This window comes from Notothenia coriiceps, unplaced genomic scaffold, assembly GCF_000735185.1.
Source record: "Notothenia coriiceps isolate Sejong01 unplaced genomic scaffold, NC01 NC01_scaffold00037650, whole genome shotgun sequence".
Lineage (NCBI taxonomy): Eukaryota > Metazoa > Chordata > Actinopteri > Perciformes > Nototheniidae > Notothenia > Notothenia coriiceps.
The window spans coordinates 43519-62157 of record NW_011370351.1 but is presented as its reverse complement, the minus strand read 5'-3'; the positions used below and the strand labels follow the sequence as shown (position 1 = coordinate 62157).

The following is an 18639-nucleotide window of genomic DNA, read 5'->3' as shown; positions in this document are numbered from 1 at the left end:
AACCTGGATTTGAAATACTTGTCTCTCGTCCCCAGTGCTGGGCCGTAGCACATAGTCAGTTGAGCTGTTTGGGAAGAGACACTGTTAACTTCAAAGAACATATTGTAACTCTAACTACTTTGTTAATGTCATGCTAAAGATACCTCTAATATTTATTTAAAATAGAGCTATGGTTACTTTTTGGCTGATAAAATACACATACTTAAATGAATTTTAAAAAGCTAAGTACTACCAGGAACCCATAAAAAAAGCTATGGTCAATCAATTAATTCATAATTTGTTCAGCAAGTATATTGTGTTTGCAATGCTTTTAAGTCGCTGAATCTTACACTCTTGCAGTAGGAGAAGTCATCTCCATAATTTCTTCATTTTCGGTCTGTTTAAAACAAAAAGAAAATAGTGGTGAACATTAACATCGTAGTATAGCACAGTACAAACAGATTTGATATAACAATGGTACTACCTTGATGACTAAATCTTTGGAGTCCAGCCACAGCTGACAGAGTGCGCTGAGATCCTTCTCTGTATCGTGCGTGGGGCCTGAAACAAATGATCCACTTTAACCCTCAAGTATAAAATCAGGAATTCATCGATATGGGATTTCAAAAGCTGACCCTCCTTACCGATCCACCTCCACTGCTGAGATTCATCAGCAAATTCCACAAATGGAAAAAAGCCACTGGGGAGTGCCATCATGCCATCTGATAACAAACATAGCAAATGTAAGTAACATGGAGTTGAGAAAAGGCATCACTATGTCAGTGTGAGTGATCACTACTTAGGCAAGGCACGTTTATTTATATATGACCTTTCAACACAAGGCCGTTCAAAGTGCTTTACAAAAATGAAAAACATTAAAGAAATAGTACAGCAGAAACACATTATAAACATTAAAAAGCAAAGATAAGAAAACATGAATAAGACATGTACATGAATACAAGTTACAGTGCAGTGTAAGATGTGAATAGTTCAATTAAAAGCAGCAGCAAAAATAAAAGTCTTCAGCCTGGATTTAAAAGTAGTAAGAGTTGCAGCGGACCTGCATGTTTGTTCCAGATATTTGGCAATATCCCTAATTGAGTTCAATTAAAAGCAGCGGCAAAAACAAAAGTCTTCCTTACCTTTAGTCTCTCCTGCAAGGAACTGCAGGGCTTGAAGCACCAAGTCAGACCAGCACGGGACAGATGAGAACCAGACGTTGAGGGAACTGGCTGGAGAGGACTGCCACATTTGAACTTTTTCCTCCAACTGAGAGATCACAATGTATGTGTTATTATAAAGTGAAGTCAATTGTATAATATGTAAGTGAGACTCTGTGGTGCTGAGTGCATACCAATGAAGTGCTGGTAAGGCTTTCTGTCGCTAAAATGCTCTCCAACAAGCTGAAGAAACTGATAGCTATTTCCTCAACTGGAGCCGGACTGCTCGGACACTCCTCCACAATTCTGTAAAGAAGTTTTTTATATTAGTCTTTGATGACAGTACAATATAGACATATACAATTCATAATATTCTTAATGCCAGCAGAGGACTAGACTTACTCCTCTTTGATGTTGGCCAGGGGAGTGGACGGCGTGTCCGGCAGGGAGTTGATGATGCTCGCTGGTGGAGCTGATGCGTTTTCTGAAGGTGAGAGAATTTCACAAGGATCCTCAGATTCCACTTTTATTGTCCTCATTTTCTTCTTTCTTCTCTCATCTTTAATCTTCTTCTTAGGCAGTGACAGATCAAAAAGTGCTGCAAGGAAAAAAACAAAGAATAATAAAGAGTTTGTCATGACAGCAAATAAAGCAAGACTTTTTTTTATTATTAAAGTTTTACTCACGCAGTGTCCCCTTCCGACCGATATTTGTTCTTGAAAGTATGTCCCCAAGGTGGAGGTCAGAGGTCATCAAGTCTGGATGATCCTGAGTAAACAACCAAATAATCAAGTACAAAATAGGACAAATTGTATCTCTGATTTTTTTCTACTGACACCACTTACTGGCTGTCGCTTCCTCTTATCCCGATGGTTTTGCAGCATGGCCTTTAGATCTCTCTCCCCTAGTTCTATTTTTTCTGTGGAAACATTTCAATATTTGTAATCATTTTTATTTGCTGTAGGAACATCATCTTGATATTGCAGAAACCACTGACCAGTAATCTTCATGTCTTGGGTGGAGAGGCTGGGGAGGACTCTGAGTGAGACAGTGGGCGTCGGAGAGGAAGGCGAATGGGGTGCTGGAGTCCATAATGATATATCTACAAGCATATGCAACACTTATTAGTGTTCATCACATTTTTATCAGAAAAGGCTTTAGGAATATAACGCTATTGTTATTGGCAGTGAAACAAATGAAAGAACAGACTCACCGTCATCATCAGATGAAGCGTTGCTGTCTCCGCACTCAGTTTTGACCTCCTTTAATATGCGGCTCAATCTTCTTCTCACCCTTGGTTCTCGCATTTCAGCATGAGTCTTGGTCTGCAACTTTCTTTTTGGTGGAAAGTCCAGACCATTTTGAACTGCAAACTCAAGCAACTCCTAAAACAAGAAAACACAATTAGACTGATTGCGAGACGCCATGTGCCTTGTATTTCAAACTTTTATAAAAATACCTTTCTGGAGACGAGGATGTGCTTCAACAATTTGTGGTAATACTGCTGAAGGGAGTGTAACTGTCGCTTCTTCTGGGACTTGGCACACAATTGTCGGTACTTGACCACTTCAGGATTGAAGTAACCATCTGGGATAAGATAAGAGTCATGTTCAGAAAAAGTGCATCACAAATGTATTCAGCATGATATTGTTGTTTGTTGGTGGGTGAATCTAGGTAAGCACCTCTGAACTGTCTTTGTGCAAGATGGAGGGGATTTCCAAAATGAAAGTTTGTGTTGTTGAATAGGTCACCGATGGTTTCATCCTGTTCTGCAACATTGTTGTCTGGAAACTTTGGCAAAAACTGACGAAGGTGCTGTCTCTGGGAATCTGACAGTACTTCACTCCAGGTGCTTTCACTCAGCACAGAGAAGAAAATGTCAGGCTAATAAAAACAAAAAGTTAAACAACAATATTGAATGCATGACTGTGAACAGTCATTTAAAGCAGGAAAGAGCAACATTTAAATCACTGAGCGACAGATAACTCACGTCCTCGAGTAGGTCCTCTGGTAGGTTTAATCTACAGTTCCCCAGCATGCACTCCTCTGTGATTTGTCCATTTTCTTCTTCTTTTGGATCAAGGGGGTCTGTAAGCATGTGAGTGAGGGCATCCATTCTCCCTCTGCACCAAGCTTAAAGTCTTTCACACAGGAAAAAGACATATGACTTTTAAATATCTCAACATCTGTGGACGGATTCTGAACGATCCGTTTGATACAATTCATTCAACTTGCAAAATGTTGTTGTGATTACATTCAATGTAGAATCTGATAGTTCAGTGCGACAAACGGTTTGAACATTAGAAAGCATTCACCAATGTCAAAACATTAGCCACTCTAACGCAGCGCTACTTAGCAAGTTAGGCTACCAGCTGGACTAGCAGTAGAGACAGTTATAACATGTTGATTCCTGTTCCAAAGCAAACATACTATTAATGTGTGAATTGGCAAATGTGCATATTTTTGACTAAGTTGATACCGATAGTTAAAAAATGCTGCTAGCTTTTACCTGAAACTGCTCTGTGTTTTGGAAATAAAGGGGGAACTGTTTTACCGACGTACCGTTTTCTTCTTCTACTGAGAATGTTTGACAACCGGCCGTTCGTCGCTCTGCTGCCCTCTACAGGAATAACGTTACTAGGTAATTCAAGTTATAAACTGTAAAAATACATACAAAGACATATTAATTATATGTTTTTCTATAACAACGTGCTTTGTATTATTCATATATTTGTGTTCCGCAGAAAAGCACCATAATAATGTCAAATGTTCAATCTCACATTTTAGCTAAATGCGACAAAACCGTCACCTGGCTAACGTTAGGCTACACGTAATTGTTCAATTAAGATGTATATTCTGTTGTTTTTGTCGCTATACGTCTCCGAATTGTTTTATTTTATTTTCCTGTTATCTATATTCTCAACAGAAAGTGTAGGATATAGCCATTTAGGCAGCTGATCCTATAGGTGAGATGTAATTCCCAGGGATGTAAAGTAAACAAGAATGTAACGTTAATAAGAGCTAGCGTTAAGCTAACTACTCTTAGCTAATTAGCATAGCCTTAACATGTTATATTTTTAAATAGCATTATACACATTCATTTTATGATGAAAAGGCTTGTAGCGGCTTAATTTTTAGGGCAGTACATATAAACTATACGCTAACATAATATTATCCTTTTAATTTATTTGTCAATGCAATGTATATTGTATGCATATATTGCATAAACAACTGCAATACTTAGTAATAATTGATACAGCATGAGAAAACTAAGGTTAAATGTTCACACTGTCTTTTTAACAAACACAAAAAACGCATATTTACTTCAATTGTTGTTGTTATCATAATGAAAGTTCTAACTTCAGGTTAATAACTTTTTTTAATGCAATAATTTAGATGACACAACATAGTGCAAAAACAATGGTCATGATGACAGAAACATTTGAATTGCTGATTCTGCTTTGTCAGCAGCAGCTTGCTCCACCTCTTTATGATGCTGTGATGAACAGGAATGAACAGTCAATCCCCCTGCCCCATGCCACAGCCACAGAGAGAAACAAGACCCACTGCCCTTCAGAAACATTTGGCAACATTGTCTTGCTTTAAGTAGTGGGCAAACAGGCACCAGGAGTTAAAGCTGAGAGACAACATTTTTCATCAAGGTTTTGCTTTTAATGCCTTGGGAGAATGGCAGAAGGTGCAGATGGAGAAGAAGAGATTCAGTTCCTGCGTACAGTAAGTGATGCTATATGCTTTGTGTCAAAAAGTATTACTAAACCTATTCACAATGTAAAATAATGAGTCTTTTGTGTAGTGAATTGTCACTTCACTGTATAGGGCAAAGGCATTTACTGTGTTGGTTGACTTTCCTTACATAGACTGATGGCACAGATTGCCACGGACAGGTGGCTGGTTTTGTCAGCATTGTCATCTATTTTTATCCCATTGGGTTCTTGATATATTACTGTTTTGTCTCAAAGAAGAATACTTCTGGTGACAGGTGACAGTTGATACAAAGACACTGTGTAAAAAATGTATAAGCATTTCGATGCAGTCAAATTCAAGTATTATGACAGTTAGACACAGACAACACCACATTTTCTTTAAAAGACAATAATGATTTTTTTTTTTTAAAGAAACTGGTTGAGTGGTTAAAATGAAAGACAGAGTTCAGTTCAAATGTATTTGAGCAGGTTGTGTAACGAAGAGGCAGTTAGGACTAGATAGGTGAATTTGAACAAATCCTAAAGAACAATTGTATGATTCCAAACTTATCAGATGACAAGTGCTGAAACCAATAACTCTTAATAGTTGAACTGCTGGGCTCAGATGTACCATGCCAATGTTTTATGGGATTGTGGATGTGTCAACTTGGCTTGTAGTTTCAAGATCTACATCCAAATAATATATACTATATCTAAATCTCTCTCTATATATATATAGATATACTTAATAGTTTTTTTTAAGGTTTCGGCAAATAGATAGATGTTATTTTAAATTACAAACATGTTCCTTTTTCCCCCCGCTGTTAGAGAGAATACAAATAGGATACATTGAAGTATTTTGGACCATTTTTTTTTATTTGTATCAATACTCATTGTTATCTGGACAAGTCTTAATAAGTTATAGTAGGCCTACATTTCCTTCACTTTTTTAAAGACAAAATGCCATACGATGGATTGTGCTGTATCAAACCTAAGTTGTTTAATTTATGGTTTCGTAAGGATTAATTTGCCCAAACATCATGGAGTTCGATTTTACTTTGTTGTTCTAAAATAATGTGCGGCACAGATGGTTGCAGTTTCCTTATCTCTGCTGTTTTTTTTTAAAACAATACAAATAGCTAGCTCTTTTTCCAAGGCAGTTAACATATATGTTATGATAGTAATATCTTGCTTAGGGATTTATTCATTTAGAAATGTTACCTCAAAGTTTTACATGTTTCGCTTAATTGATTTGACACTACGGTTAAATGTGTTTATTTTTGCTGCATTACTCACCGCTCAGCTATCAGACTTCCAGTTTAGATCTCTGCGCCAAAGTCTACAGAAGGGCATTGTGGCCTTGCAAGCAGTCTTCCAAATGTAACACGCTCTATTTGTAAAGTCAGCGTTGATACTCAGCTATTGTCGATGTCCCACATAGTGTCACTTGAGTTTCTCTAAAGCCTGGTAACTCTAGCCCGTCGGTTAGTGTAAGCCAGGTACTCATTATCTATCTGCATTATAACCATCACTTGAAACTCAGACCCTTGTAGCCACTTGATCATAAGTTGTGTATCTTGAAGTGTGACGACAGTCTGTGTTTGCATTGACTTTATATAATATTTTTAATTGGACACTTTTAAATAAATGACTATTACATATTCAAACAGAAGTAACGTAACTGAAAATCATGTTTGCAGTTGGCATGGTCTCATGGCTTGTAACACAGCACTAAAGTAAAATATGTTAACAATGTGTCATTAGGTTACTGTCAGTCTGTAGCTGTTCACCCTCAACCCAGAGTTCTATATTTACCGTGTGAGGATTAACAGGTTCGAAGCCCGGCCCACTGCATCACCTGCTAACGTCAGTCCATGCAGGAGCTTAACTACTAAAGTAGAGCTAGAAAGGGTTGTTATCACATGCTATGCTGACATTTTAGTAGATTTCTCTGGTCGTTTTTTAAATGACAAACAACAACTTCTGGCAAACCAAAACGTTTAGAAACAACACGTTAGAATTTTATGTGAACACACAGCTGCCAGCCCCATGCTGTCATGTTGCATCTGTCTCTCAGCCCATCTGTCAGTCCGTCTGTCTGCCTGGGAGTATGTCAGTCTTTCTGTCTGTACACACATTCCTGTCCGCACAGTAACTTAGGAACCGAGCGTGTCAGAAACATGATATTTACTTCGGTAATAGGCTATGGTAGAAGTGTCAATGTGTCTGTGGGTTTCTAATATTTTGCAGAATTAGTCTTCAAAGTAGCAACATTTTCAGATGCATTTATTAAATCAGTATAATGCCTGTTGTACATTATTAACAAACTATTGACTTCACAATAATGTGTGCGATAGACAGTTAATTGTCAGATATTTGAGCAGTCCATAACAACTCTGCAAACTAGGCAAGGTTCATTTATGCACAATACAAATTCTCTTATAGGTGTTTTAAAAAACTACAATAAGGCACAAAGTACTAGTAATTAAACCTTCATTTAGCGCTCAAATAACCAGAAGCATTTGGCGAAAAAGGTTTAATTTTTTGAAAAGGTTTGACCTGAGGTGAATTTGAAATATTCCTTTCCTGAGCTAGCTGACTAATTGAAGCATCCAAACGTTCCAATGTGGGCCTTTTTTCCCCCCTGGCCGTCAAATCCTAAATATCTGTTGCTTTCCAGAAGGGGTCGTGTGGACAGCAGGTGCAGCGGCCTGAAATAGAGATCAAAGGGGGAGTGGCTTGTGTTTTGGAGCAAGAGAGGCGGGGAGATTAGAGCTGGCTGACAGGAACAGAGGACTCCATTAGTAAGACAAAACAAGTGAACAGTGTGTCAGGAAAAACTGCTGTTTCTGCAGTTTATTTTACTTTGTGTATTTTCCCAAGTTTGTTTTTATATATTGTCGTCAGTAAGGTTTTTGCTGACCAAAACCAGACACTTGTAAGACACAGTCAGACATATACACTGTCTGTGTTCCTTTGTTAACTGCTTCCTTGGCACGTTGACACCTCTAAATAAGTTTCACTTGTAATGTCAGCCCTCACAAATATAGTACAATTTGCGTCACAACGATTCGACCAATCACAGTCATGAATGGCAAGTTTAATATGAGAACCCATGAAATGTAAGAGCTATAATGTATTATAAGATTTGCAGAATGCATTAAAGGGGAACTTTATAGATTTTACAACTCCAAGTCCGTTAAAAAGTTCTGGAGTCTTTAGCGCCGATTATGTGAAAAATAAGTTTGTGAGGGAGCCATACAAAGCCTGATAAATGTGTAATGGCACTTTAATCGATTTGCATTGTGGGTAATGTTAACGACTGAAAGAGCCATAACATCACATCTCTCATTTTTTATATATGTTAACTCTCGTTGTCCCAAGGCAATGTCTTGCTCTAATATATATCTATATTTGTAATTCTCTTGTGTCAAATTCTTGATAATGTGATAAATTGTATTTCTTTAAAACTAAAGTTGTGTTGCATTAGAAGATATGCCGTTCTCCTTTTTAAAATCAAAATATGCACAATCAGAGTTTGTATAGCAAATATTCTTACAATAAGTTTCACAGTTCAACAATTCAACGTTTTTTTTTTATTAAATGTTTCTTTTGCATGACAGTTATCTAAAATCCAAAATGATAGGTCTACCTGAGACAGCTCTGACTTGGGACCTTTGTTGGGTCCCATTTCATATCTCTTGCTCAATCCCAATGTTTTCCTGAAAAGAATCCCCTTGTAAAAAACTCTTCCTTAACTGTGGACTTGCTCGTTGTTGTAGGATGATCAGGTGGTGCTTCAGTGCACTGCGTCTATTCTGAAGGAACAGATCAAGCTGTGCCTGTCTTGTGAAGGCTTCAGTAATCGTCTGTGTTTCCTGGAGACCACCTCAAACGCTCAGGTAGTGAAACACTGTTCATTATGTCTTTAATGTTATTTCTTAATGTCTGATCTTTTTAATCTAACCTGCTTTCCTCTGTTTCAGAATGTGCCTCCAGACCTTGCTATCTGCTGCTTCATATTGGAGCAGTCCCTGTCTGTGCGAGCGTTGCAGGAGATGCTGTCCAACTCTTCAGTGGATGAGGCAAGATCATTATGTATACAGTCTATTGGCAACTTGGGCTGAATTATAACAGTTTGGTTACAACGATAAGGTTCAATGGATTGATTTAATGATCAACGGTATAATTTAATTAATATTTATTTATCATTGATCCACTCACCTTTTCCCCAAACTTTCTAACTGTGCTCAAACATGAGAGATGTGGAACTTGATGTTAAAATAAAGAAGATTGTTTTTTTTCATTTTATTAAGAATATTGATTTGTTTTTTTTTATGTCTGTCAGAGCACAAGTAAAACATTTGTAAAAATCATTTTTTAAGCAGTTTTTTGCAATGAATACACAGCTATAGCTTTGCTCGATTATGATTGGTCCGTCAAAAATGTCCCTTTCCGTTGGATGAACCCATGATATAATAAACAAATGACATTTATTGTTCATTCAAAATCGGAAACTTACCTTCTTTCTTTTTTGATTTGCCAACACATGCTGCTTCACTCTCCCACCTGCCAACGTTAGGCTGTGGATTTGGACAAATGGGTAAGTTCTCCTTTGCTGTCTGTCACTGAACGTTCATGTCATAAATGTGTTACAGCTACCTTTCACAACCCCATTAGTGTTAAAGTTATATATACAGTGTTATCGTGCAATGTAGCTGTTGTTTCACCCATTTGCCTCAGCTGTTCTCAGATGATTTAGTATATTTCCAGTAAGTTGTACTTCGCTTGGTTTTTACAATTGTAAGATATGGCTGTATTTTTGTATTCCTTGTTACTGGCTCTGTAAACCCTATGGTCATTTTGATATTAACAAGGCAAAGTTGTGTCAACGGGCTAACTTTTAATACAATAACCTCTTTCTGTCTCTGAATCTATTTCCTTCTTTTCCCAGTCTTCACAAGGTGGGGGTCACCGCACCCTCCTGTACGGACATGCCATCCTCCTGAAGCACACTCACTCCAGCATGGTAAGCACATTTACAATCGAGTCTGTAACTACTGCTGCTCGTTTTGAGTCCTCCTCTTAAGTTTTTCTCTCTCTGTTTATCTTGCAGTACCTGTGCTGTTTGACTACTTCCCGCTCACTGACAGACAAGTTGGCTTTTGATGTTGGCCTGCAGGAAGACTCCACAGGTGTCTATATTCACCGTCCGTTGCCTCCCACAAACACAGTGTTTTTATATTTCAGTGTTCTAAATCTTTTTGTCTGTCACAGGGGAGGCCTGCTGGTGGACTATCCATCCAGCCTCCAAGCAGAGGTCTGAAGGAGAGAAGGTCAGGGTGGGAGATGACCTCATTCTTGTCAGTGTTTCCTCAGAGCGATACCTGGTAACCATGATTTTATTTACCTGCAGTGTAACTAATAGCATGCTCTCAATAAATCCTACCGATATGAACTCCTGCCCTTTTTTCAGCATCTGTCCTACGCCAGTGGTGACTTGATGGTAGATGCCTCTTTCATGCAAACGCTGTGGACCATGACTCCTGTGATGTCTGGATGTGAGCTAGCTGAAGGTCTGTACTTTTTTTGCTAAAAGAAAATAATAATTTTTCCAGAACACTATCCACTCTTTCTAACCTGTATGACTCCTTTCCTCTAGGTTTTCTGACTGGAGGGTATGTGCTCAGGCTGTTCCATGGGCACATGGACGAGTGTTTGGCAATCCCAGGGGCTGACCAAGGGGACGACCAACGCAGGTGACCAGTGTAATTCATTACTCCAAAATGTGATCATTTACTACCCCAAATGTGTTTGTTTTTGGTTTGTTCTTAATGTTGTTCTCAGCCATTTTCAGAAGCATACCATACGTGTTTCAGTACTTTCTCTACATTATGAAAAAGTTGTGTATTTGGTGTTAAAGTCCTACGAACTGTCTTGACTGTCTCTTTGACCCTAGTTTGGATGTCGAACAGCCATATGGCAATGTTTTCCGTTATTAAGAAAGCCAGATTTTTTTGGCAACATTTATTTAGAATGTTTCTCAACAGCAAGGAGTTCCCATATTGGTTTGTGCTTGCAAACTGCATTTTCTGTTGTGTTTATTTTAATGTGCTACCACTCTGAAGACAGTTTCAGGTGTCTGGAGGAGTTTTTAAACCTTAAATGAACTAATACCCGTTGTATGTCATCAATTTCAGAGCTGCTTATTATGAAGGAGGGGCTGTATGCAGCCATGCTCGTTCCTTATGGAGACTTGAGCCACTTCGTATCGCGTGAGTATCTTAATACAGTGCATTTTTATATGTGTATTACAATCATTCACTTGTATTGACATTAAATGTATTTATTTCTGTTGGTAGTTGGAGCGGAGGTCACATTAAATGGGGCCAGTTTTTCCGGATACGTCACATAACAACAGGAAGATATCTTTGTCTGGATGAAGAGAAAGGACTGCTGTTGGTGGACCCGGAAAAAGCTAATTCTAAGTTGTCAGCCTTCTGCTTCAGAATTTCAAAGGTGATTGTCATGCAAAGTCACTGGCCTCAGAAATCTCAAAACGGTCTTTCCTGCCTTGATGAATCAAACATATGTTTTATTTTAACTACAGGAAAAAATCGAAGCGATCAAGAAGCGAGATGTGGAAGGCATGGGCACGCCTGAGATAAAGTATGGAGAGTCCATGTGCTTCGTGCAGCATGCCTCAACTGGCCTCTGGCTCACATATGCTGCTGTCGATGCCAAATCTGCCCGTCTGGGTCCTCTAAAGAGAAAGGTAAAGCAGAATTATACGACAAGATAATTCTCTCACCAACAGAAATGACACAAAAGGCAACCAGCGAGGCACTCAGCTTATTGAGGATATATTCCTCCTGTCGAACTTGTGTTTTAATAGCAACTGTGTTCAATTCTCAGGCCATACTCCATAAAGAAGGTCACATGGATGATGCTCTCACAGTGGCTCGATCTCAGATAGAAGAGTACCAAGCTGCCAGAATGATTTTCAGCACTACAGGCCTCTTCAACCAGTTCATCAAGTAACACTCAGTTTATTTAAATCTTGCTTTAAAAGCCGTTTTTTCGAGTTTCAGCATATTTATTGTGGTATTCCAATGTTCTCTTTCCGTATCTCCAGAGGTCTAGATGCTCTGAGTGGGAAAAACAAGTCTTCCAGCTCCGGATCTCTGCCTATGGACACGGTGGTGCTCTCCCTGCAGGACCTCATTTTCTACTTCCGCCCCCCCGAGGAGGAGCTGGAGCATGAGGACAAACAGTTCAAGCTGCGTTCCCTCAAGAACAGACAGAACCTCTTCCAGGAGGAGGTTAGTCCATATACTGAGGAATACATATGAATTAAAATGTATAAAAGTGGCAAGTTTGGGTGTAAATTAAGTTTGGTTGATTTATTTATATATTTGTATTTGAGTTTTGTATAAAAGTGGTAAGTTTGGGTGTAAATTAAGTTTGGTTGATTTATTTATATTTAGTCAAAGTCAAGTCAAAGTCAACTTTAATGTCAAATTTTCTGTGTGTTTGTACAGACAGAGAGATCGAAATAACGTTTCCAACAATCCCGAATTCAAAATACAATAATACAAATATGCAAATATGTATACATATCCTCTATATATACAATCAACAGACACATTTGCACATATGCACACATTAAGATAAAACACAACAATCAATATATACAAAATAACAGTCACTTCAATATCTTAGGGAATAGTGCAAGATCGTTTAATATTTGTATTTGAGTTCTCTTCATGTTTTTCTTTATTTTTTAAACAGGGAATGATCACTCTGGTCCTGGAGTGTGTTGATCGGCTCAACGTCTACAACACCGCAGCCCACTTCTCAGAGTACGCTGGGGAAGAAGCCGCAGAGTCGTGGAAGGAGATTGTGAATTTACTTTATGAATTACTAGGTAAGCCCATCTGGTGATTAGTTCCATGCACTCATTGCGATTCCAGATTTATTCCAGAGTATTATTTTTCCCAATATCTGACCAGCTTCCTTATCTGTTAATGAGATGTAATAACAATCTTTTTTTGATCCTCTTCTTTTGTCTAGCTTCTTTGATCCGAGGAAATCGTGCCAACTGTGCCCTGTTCTGTGATAACCTCGACTGGCTGGTCAGTAAACTGGATCGTTTGGAGGCATCTTCAGGTATTAAGAAACATTTAAACGTGAACGTTTTTTTTCTCTCATTTGTACATTCCTTAACCGTATTTGAATGATTAGATAAAGAATAAAATAAATGAAAACCATGTGTATTGCCCTGTCATTTGAATTAAAAAAAAACAACATACAGATGGTGTCAATATAATAGGAACACCTTGAAATGTAATCAGAAGTTAAAATATTATTCTTGCAACAAAAACGACCTATTTGAAACTTGCAATTCTTTATGAATACAGTTGTCATTTCTTTGTTCTAAGCTTGATGTGTCCTGTTTGAAGACGTACATAATCGTATATAGTTTTTCACTATATCAAATAAACATGACTACGAGGGTTTGTTTACATATTTGTCCCATTTTATGACAGGAATCCTGGAGGTGTTGTATTGCGTTCTGATTGAGAGTCCAGAGGTGCTGAATATTATCCAGGAAAATCACATCAAATCAATCATCTCTCTGCTGGATAAGCATGGACGCAATCACAAGGTCAGGAACATTAAACACTGTTTGCTGAGAAAACCTGATCTATTGCAGTTCAGATAAGACACTGAAATATGAAGCTACCAAGCAGCACCAGAATGATTTTCGTTTATTGAAAACAATCTCCCTTTTCTGCCAGGTCTTGGATGTGCTCTGCTCTCTGTGTGTGTGTAACGGGGTCGCTGTGAGGTCGAATCAGAACCTCATCACAGAGAATCTGCTTCCTGGTCGTGACTTCCTGCTACAAACCAACATTATCAACTATGTGACGAGGTGGGTTCATTAGCTCAAGCACACTTCAGATCATGCTCTTCATTCCACGCTACAGCCAATCATCAAAACCTTTGCACTGATTGTTTTGTCCCCCCTCCTTCAGCATGAGACCCAACATTTTCCTTGGGACTTGTGAAGGATCCACTCAGTACAAGAAGTGGTATTTTGAGGTGATGGTGGACCATGTGGAGCCGTTCCTTACAGCTCAGCCATACCACCTGCGGGTGGGCTGGGCTCTAACAGAGGGCTACAGTCCTTACCCTGGTGGGGGCGAAGGCTGGGGGGGCAACGGTGTCGGAGATGACCTGTACTCCTACGGTTTCGACGGGCTAAACCTCTGGTCAGGTAAAGTAAACATGGCATAAATTAAAAGTAGTGTTTTGCAGAAAGTGAACAGTTTATTTCCAAGAAGAAAAACATGTTGTTAATAAATATGTGCTAATTACCCTCTGTGTCCACAGGACGTGTTCCGCGTCACGTTGCCACGCCCAATGAGCACCTCCTGGCCGCAGAAGACGTGGTCAGCTGCTGTTTGGATCTGAGCGTGCCCAGTATCTCCTTCCGCATCAATGGGTATCCTGTACAGGGCATGTTTGAGAACTTCAACCTGGACGGCCTGTTCTTCCCCGTTGTGAGCTTCTCTGCAGGCGTTAAGTAGGGCATTGTATTAAGATTATTTTTCCTTTAATAAGTGCATTATAGATGTTACTTTATGAGACTCATTTCAATTTTCCCGCTCTAATTTCAAGGTTGCGATTTCTTCTCGGAGGGCGTCATGGGGATTTCAAGTTCCTCCCACCTCCAGGCTACGCTCCGTGCTATGAAGCAGTCCTGCCGAGGGACCGTCTGCGCATTGAGCCCATCAAGGAGTACAAGCACGATTTTGATGGCGTCCGTAACCTGTTGGGTCCGACTCAGTCTCTCTCACATACAGCCTTTACTCCTGGCCCTGTGGACACTATACAGGTACAATTTATACCATACTATTTAGTTCTCATCATCATTTGCACTGTTTAGTATTTGTTTATAGTGTTGTGGACAGTCCCCATTGATCAACTGTCACAAAAAACAGTAAATGGGGCAGCTTTAGCCAACATTGCTAATTTCCAGCTGTTGTCCCCGGCCAGATGGACACCCTTAAAATCACGATACATCAACACCATTAGTTATAGTTAATATCATTTGCACTGTTCTGAATGTATTATTCTTTCAGATTGTACTTCCTCCCCATTTGGAGCGCATTCGAGAGAAGCTTGCAGAAAACAGCCACGAGTTATGGGCTGTTACTCGCATTGAACAGGGGTGGACCTATGGGCCAGTGAGTTCCTTCTCTTTTCCTTCCCAGTATACTAAAAGTTCCCCATAAAAACATTGTTTAACTCTCCTTTTTAAAACCAATGTCAAGTTTCGCGATGACAACAAGAAGCTGCACCCCTGCCTGGTAGATTTCCAGAGTCTGCCTGAACCAGAGAAGAACTACAATTTAGCAATGTCAGGAGAGACACTCAAGTAAGTCACTGACATTGGCTTATTTAACAGCGTCTGCTTTGGTTTCTTTGTATTTCTAACTCTCAGTGTGATTCATTTCATAGGACTCTGCTGGCACTGGGCTGTCATGTAGGAATGGGAGATGAGAAAGCCGAAGAGAATCTGAAAAGGAACAAGCTCCCCAAAACGTGAGCTGCAAGGCATTTTTTTATTGTGGTGCACTTCTAGCATTGCTTCTCTTCTATTATGTACTGTTAATGGCCCTGTAAAGGCTCTCTAGGACACATTCTGATCACAAAGCATTGTTTGTTAGTTACATGCAGAGCAGTGGATACAAGCCAGCGCCTCTGGACCTCACCTATGTCAAGCTAACGCCTAATCAGAACACTCTGGTGGAGAGACTGGCAGAAAATGGACACAATGTGTGGGCAAGAGACCGGGTTCGCCAGGGTTGGACATACAGTATCGTTCAGGTACAGCCATTCTTTTTATAGAGACGTCCCTATAAGTATTTGTAGATAATATGCTGGTTACATATTGTACAAAGTTAATTTGCACAAATCTTTATTGCCCTTGTTACATGTTTGATCTTGTTTTTTTGTACAGGATATAATGAACAAGCGTAATCCCCGCCTGGTTCCTTACAACCTATTGGATGAAAAGACTAAAAAGACCAACAGAGACACAGTTTCTGCAGCTGTTCGCACTCTCATCGGATATGGCTACAACATAGAGCCACCTGATCAGGAGAGCAGTAAGTTTGCCCTGCTGTCTAAAATGTATCTGTCCTAGTATCATTATCATTACTACATGCTCTTCTAAGTGTTTGTTCCTTTGTTTGTGTTAATGCAGGCGGGCATGGACCAGAGTCTGGCGATAAGGTCAGAGTGTTCAGAGCAGAGAAGTCTTATGCTGTCACTCAGGGGAAGTGGTACTTTGAGTTTGAGGCGGTGACAGTCGGGGAGATGCGAGTGGGCTGGGCCAGGCCTAATGTTCGCGCAGACACTGAACTCGGTGCAGATGAGTTTGCGTATGTCTTCAATGGCTTCAAGGTGGGAACAAGACCTACAGTAGTTACATCATTGTAAAACATTCAAAAGCCCCTGTTGTACTAAACGTACATGTTTCAAATTCAGGCCCAACGTTGGCATGTGGGAAACGAGCCATTTGGTCGTCAGTGGCTATCTGGTGATGTGGTGGGCTGTATGATCGACCTCACAGAGATGAACATCATGTTCACACTCAACGGAGAAATGTTGATCAGTGACTCAGGCTCCGAGATGGCCTTTAAGGATATAGAGATAGGAGAGGGTGAGTAACACAGAACAGATCATCTCAGGTAGCGACTATGGATATTAGCACCTGTGTATTTCTGATGCTAATGATCATTTATGTTTCAATCATCCCTAGGCTTCATACCTGTGTGCAGTCTGGGCCTGTCCCAGGTCGGCCGGATCAACTTGGGTCAGAACGTCAGCAGTCTTCGTTTTTTTACGATCTGTGGGCTGCAGGAGGGATTCGAACCCTTTGCTATCAACATGAAAAGAGACATTACTATGTGGTTCAGCAAAAGCCTTCCCCAGTACATCAATGCACCTACTGATCACCCTCACATAGAGGTACTGTGCCTTACTTCTTGTAATGTTTGAATACATGAATGGTTTGTTATCATTATGAACAAGCCTATCACAGCCTACCTCCCTTTCATTTATGCTCTAGGTGTCGCGTGTTGATGGGACTGTGGAATCTGCCCCTTGTATCAAAGTGACCCACAAGACACACGGGTCTCAGAACGCAAACACAGATCTGCTTTTCTTCAGACTCAGCATGCCAGTTGATTTTCATGAGACTTTTAAAGTCCCAGCGGGAACCACACTTCTTACACGTGCACTTACCATACCTGAGGACGATGTGTTAGAGGTGGACCCAGACTCTGACTTTGAAATACTCAAGAAGTCAGCTTCTCGCAAAGAGCAGGAAGAGGAGAAGAAAGAATCGTCCGTGCCGAAAGAGACCCCTGCCATCAAAAATGGAGAAAATGAGAAGGATTCCTCAACGGAGAAAAGCAAGAAGAAAGGGTTTGTACAAATCAATGTAGAGTGACTTGAGAAGGGTACATGTATGGCTGGTATACTTAGTTTACATTTATTTTGTACACATAGTGAGTGATTGCTGCTGTTATTTACAGATTCCTATTCAAGGCCAAGAAGGCTGCATTGATCAATCCTCCACCTATTGTTCCTGCAATGCCTCGCTTAATGGAAGATGTGGTGCCAGATGACAGGGATGACGTCGACATCATCCTCAACACCACTACAGTATGTCAAGAGCTTACATTTAAATGATTATCATATTCACAAATATAACATCCATTCACGTTCTGCTCGTTCCGCTTGTACTGTCATCTATAGGTAGAATAATAAACAAAAGAAATAAACAATGTTGCCTTCATTGCAGTATTTTGTCTAATAAACTTCTGGCTGTACTGTTATTACGCCATCTTGACCTGAAACTGTACTTGTGTGTATTTCCCACCCACCTCTTTCTTCCCTTTACTAGTACTATTATTCTGTGCGAGTGTTTGCGGGGCAGGAGCCCAGTGGAGTGTGGGTGGGCTGGATCACGCCAGACTATCACCAGTACGACCAACATTTTGACATCAGCCATGTGAGAAATGTGACGGTCACTGTGGGCGACGATAAAGGAAACATTCATGACAGGTATCAAACCTTTTTCTAGGCAGTGTTTTTATTTGTATTTAAAGGTCCCATGTCATGCTTTTCCAGTTATTACCCGTCCCCTTGTGTGTTATGTAGCTTTTTCTGCATGTAGTCACAAACCCTCAAAGTACACCCTGTAGCGAGTAAAACTCTAACACAGAAAATACCTGTCTGTGCTGCCCCAGAATGCCTCGTTGGAGATTTTTCATTTTCCATTTTTTTCTTCCTGGGTATGGTGACGCAACCATACCCAAATGGACCAATCCGCGGAGCCGTTACGTTACGTCCGCGGAGCCGTTACGTCAAGTCCGCGGATTGGTCCATCTTTCCTCAGCTGCAGCTCCGCGGATTTCTCAGCCTGAGACAGCGGGACGCGGCGAGGCTGTGAGACTGTTTGTGTGAGCACACACACAGACTCACAGCCAGGCTGCGGGTGTGTGTGTGTGTGTGCTCGGGCTGGTTTCGGGCTGGATTTCGCTGTGTCTCGCTGTCTCGCAGACGGCCACTGGGCTCACGAGGGGGGGGGGGCAGGAGCTCCAACAAGCCGTTTAGGACAGAGAATGAATACACATACTATACAGAGATGCTGTATGAGAAACCAATGTGAGTTTGGAACATTGCAGAATATAAATCTATTTTAGTAGACCTCAACA

General features: G+C 40.2%; 2 protein-coding genes across 2 annotated transcripts in view; one reads left to right on the top strand and one right to left on the bottom strand.

The window, feature by feature from the left end:
- The window catches only part of nfrkb (nuclear factor related to kappaB binding protein), a 17428-nt gene extending 13704 nt beyond the window's left edge, over positions 1–3724 (bottom strand). The window contains exons 1-15 of the mRNA XM_010797269.1: positions 3649–3724; positions 3130–3280; positions 2822–3023; positions 2599–2726; positions 2353–2524; positions 2137–2241; positions 1985–2058; positions 1826–1907; positions 1542–1737; positions 1334–1445; positions 1122–1248; positions 624–701; positions 464–540; positions 330–376; positions 4–64 (exon numbers count right to left, since the gene is read on the bottom strand). Coding sequence (XP_010795571.1) covers positions 4–64; positions 330–376; positions 464–540; positions 624–701; positions 1122–1248; positions 1334–1445; positions 1542–1737; positions 1826–1907; positions 1985–2058; positions 2137–2241; positions 2353–2524; positions 2599–2726; positions 2822–3023; positions 3130–3255 — 1587 coding nt within the window. The 5' untranslated portion in view covers positions 3256–3280; positions 3649–3724. The remainder of the gene's footprint in view (positions 1–3; positions 65–329; positions 377–463; positions 541–623; positions 702–1121; positions 1249–1333; positions 1446–1541; positions 1738–1825; positions 1908–1984; positions 2059–2136; positions 2242–2352; positions 2525–2598; positions 2727–2821; positions 3024–3129; positions 3281–3648) is intronic.
- A 1102-nt stretch (positions 3725–4826) lies between these two features.
- The window catches only part of ryr1a (ryanodine receptor 1a (skeletal)), a gene marked incomplete at its 3' end in the record, with an annotated part of 53425 nt that continues 39612 nt past the window's right edge, over positions 4827–18639 (top strand). Inside the window, exons 1-31 of the mRNA XM_010797268.1 lie at positions 4827–4874; positions 8626–8745; positions 8830–8928; positions 9798–9872; positions 9960–10038; positions 10121–10233; positions 10320–10419; positions 10506–10602; positions 11044–11118; positions 11206–11362; positions 11454–11618; positions 11759–11880; positions 11979–12165; positions 12635–12770; positions 12917–13012; positions 13393–13511; positions 13645–13778; positions 13882–14123; positions 14240–14432; positions 14528–14744; positions 14992–15096; positions 15184–15287; positions 15371–15454; positions 15580–15739; positions 15873–16020; positions 16119–16318; positions 16403–16577; positions 16677–16885; positions 16986–17344; positions 17455–17584; positions 17826–17986. Coding sequence (XP_010795570.1) covers positions 4827–4874; positions 8626–8745; positions 8830–8928; positions 9798–9872; positions 9960–10038; positions 10121–10233; positions 10320–10419; positions 10506–10602; positions 11044–11118; positions 11206–11362; positions 11454–11618; positions 11759–11880; positions 11979–12165; positions 12635–12770; positions 12917–13012; positions 13393–13511; positions 13645–13778; positions 13882–14123; positions 14240–14432; positions 14528–14744; positions 14992–15096; positions 15184–15287; positions 15371–15454; positions 15580–15739; positions 15873–16020; positions 16119–16318; positions 16403–16577; positions 16677–16885; positions 16986–17344; positions 17455–17584; positions 17826–17986 — 4409 coding nt within the window. The remainder of the gene's footprint in view (positions 4875–8625; positions 8746–8829; positions 8929–9797; positions 9873–9959; positions 10039–10120; positions 10234–10319; positions 10420–10505; positions 10603–11043; positions 11119–11205; positions 11363–11453; positions 11619–11758; positions 11881–11978; positions 12166–12634; positions 12771–12916; positions 13013–13392; positions 13512–13644; positions 13779–13881; positions 14124–14239; positions 14433–14527; positions 14745–14991; positions 15097–15183; positions 15288–15370; positions 15455–15579; positions 15740–15872; positions 16021–16118; positions 16319–16402; positions 16578–16676; positions 16886–16985; positions 17345–17454; positions 17585–17825; positions 17987–18639) is intronic.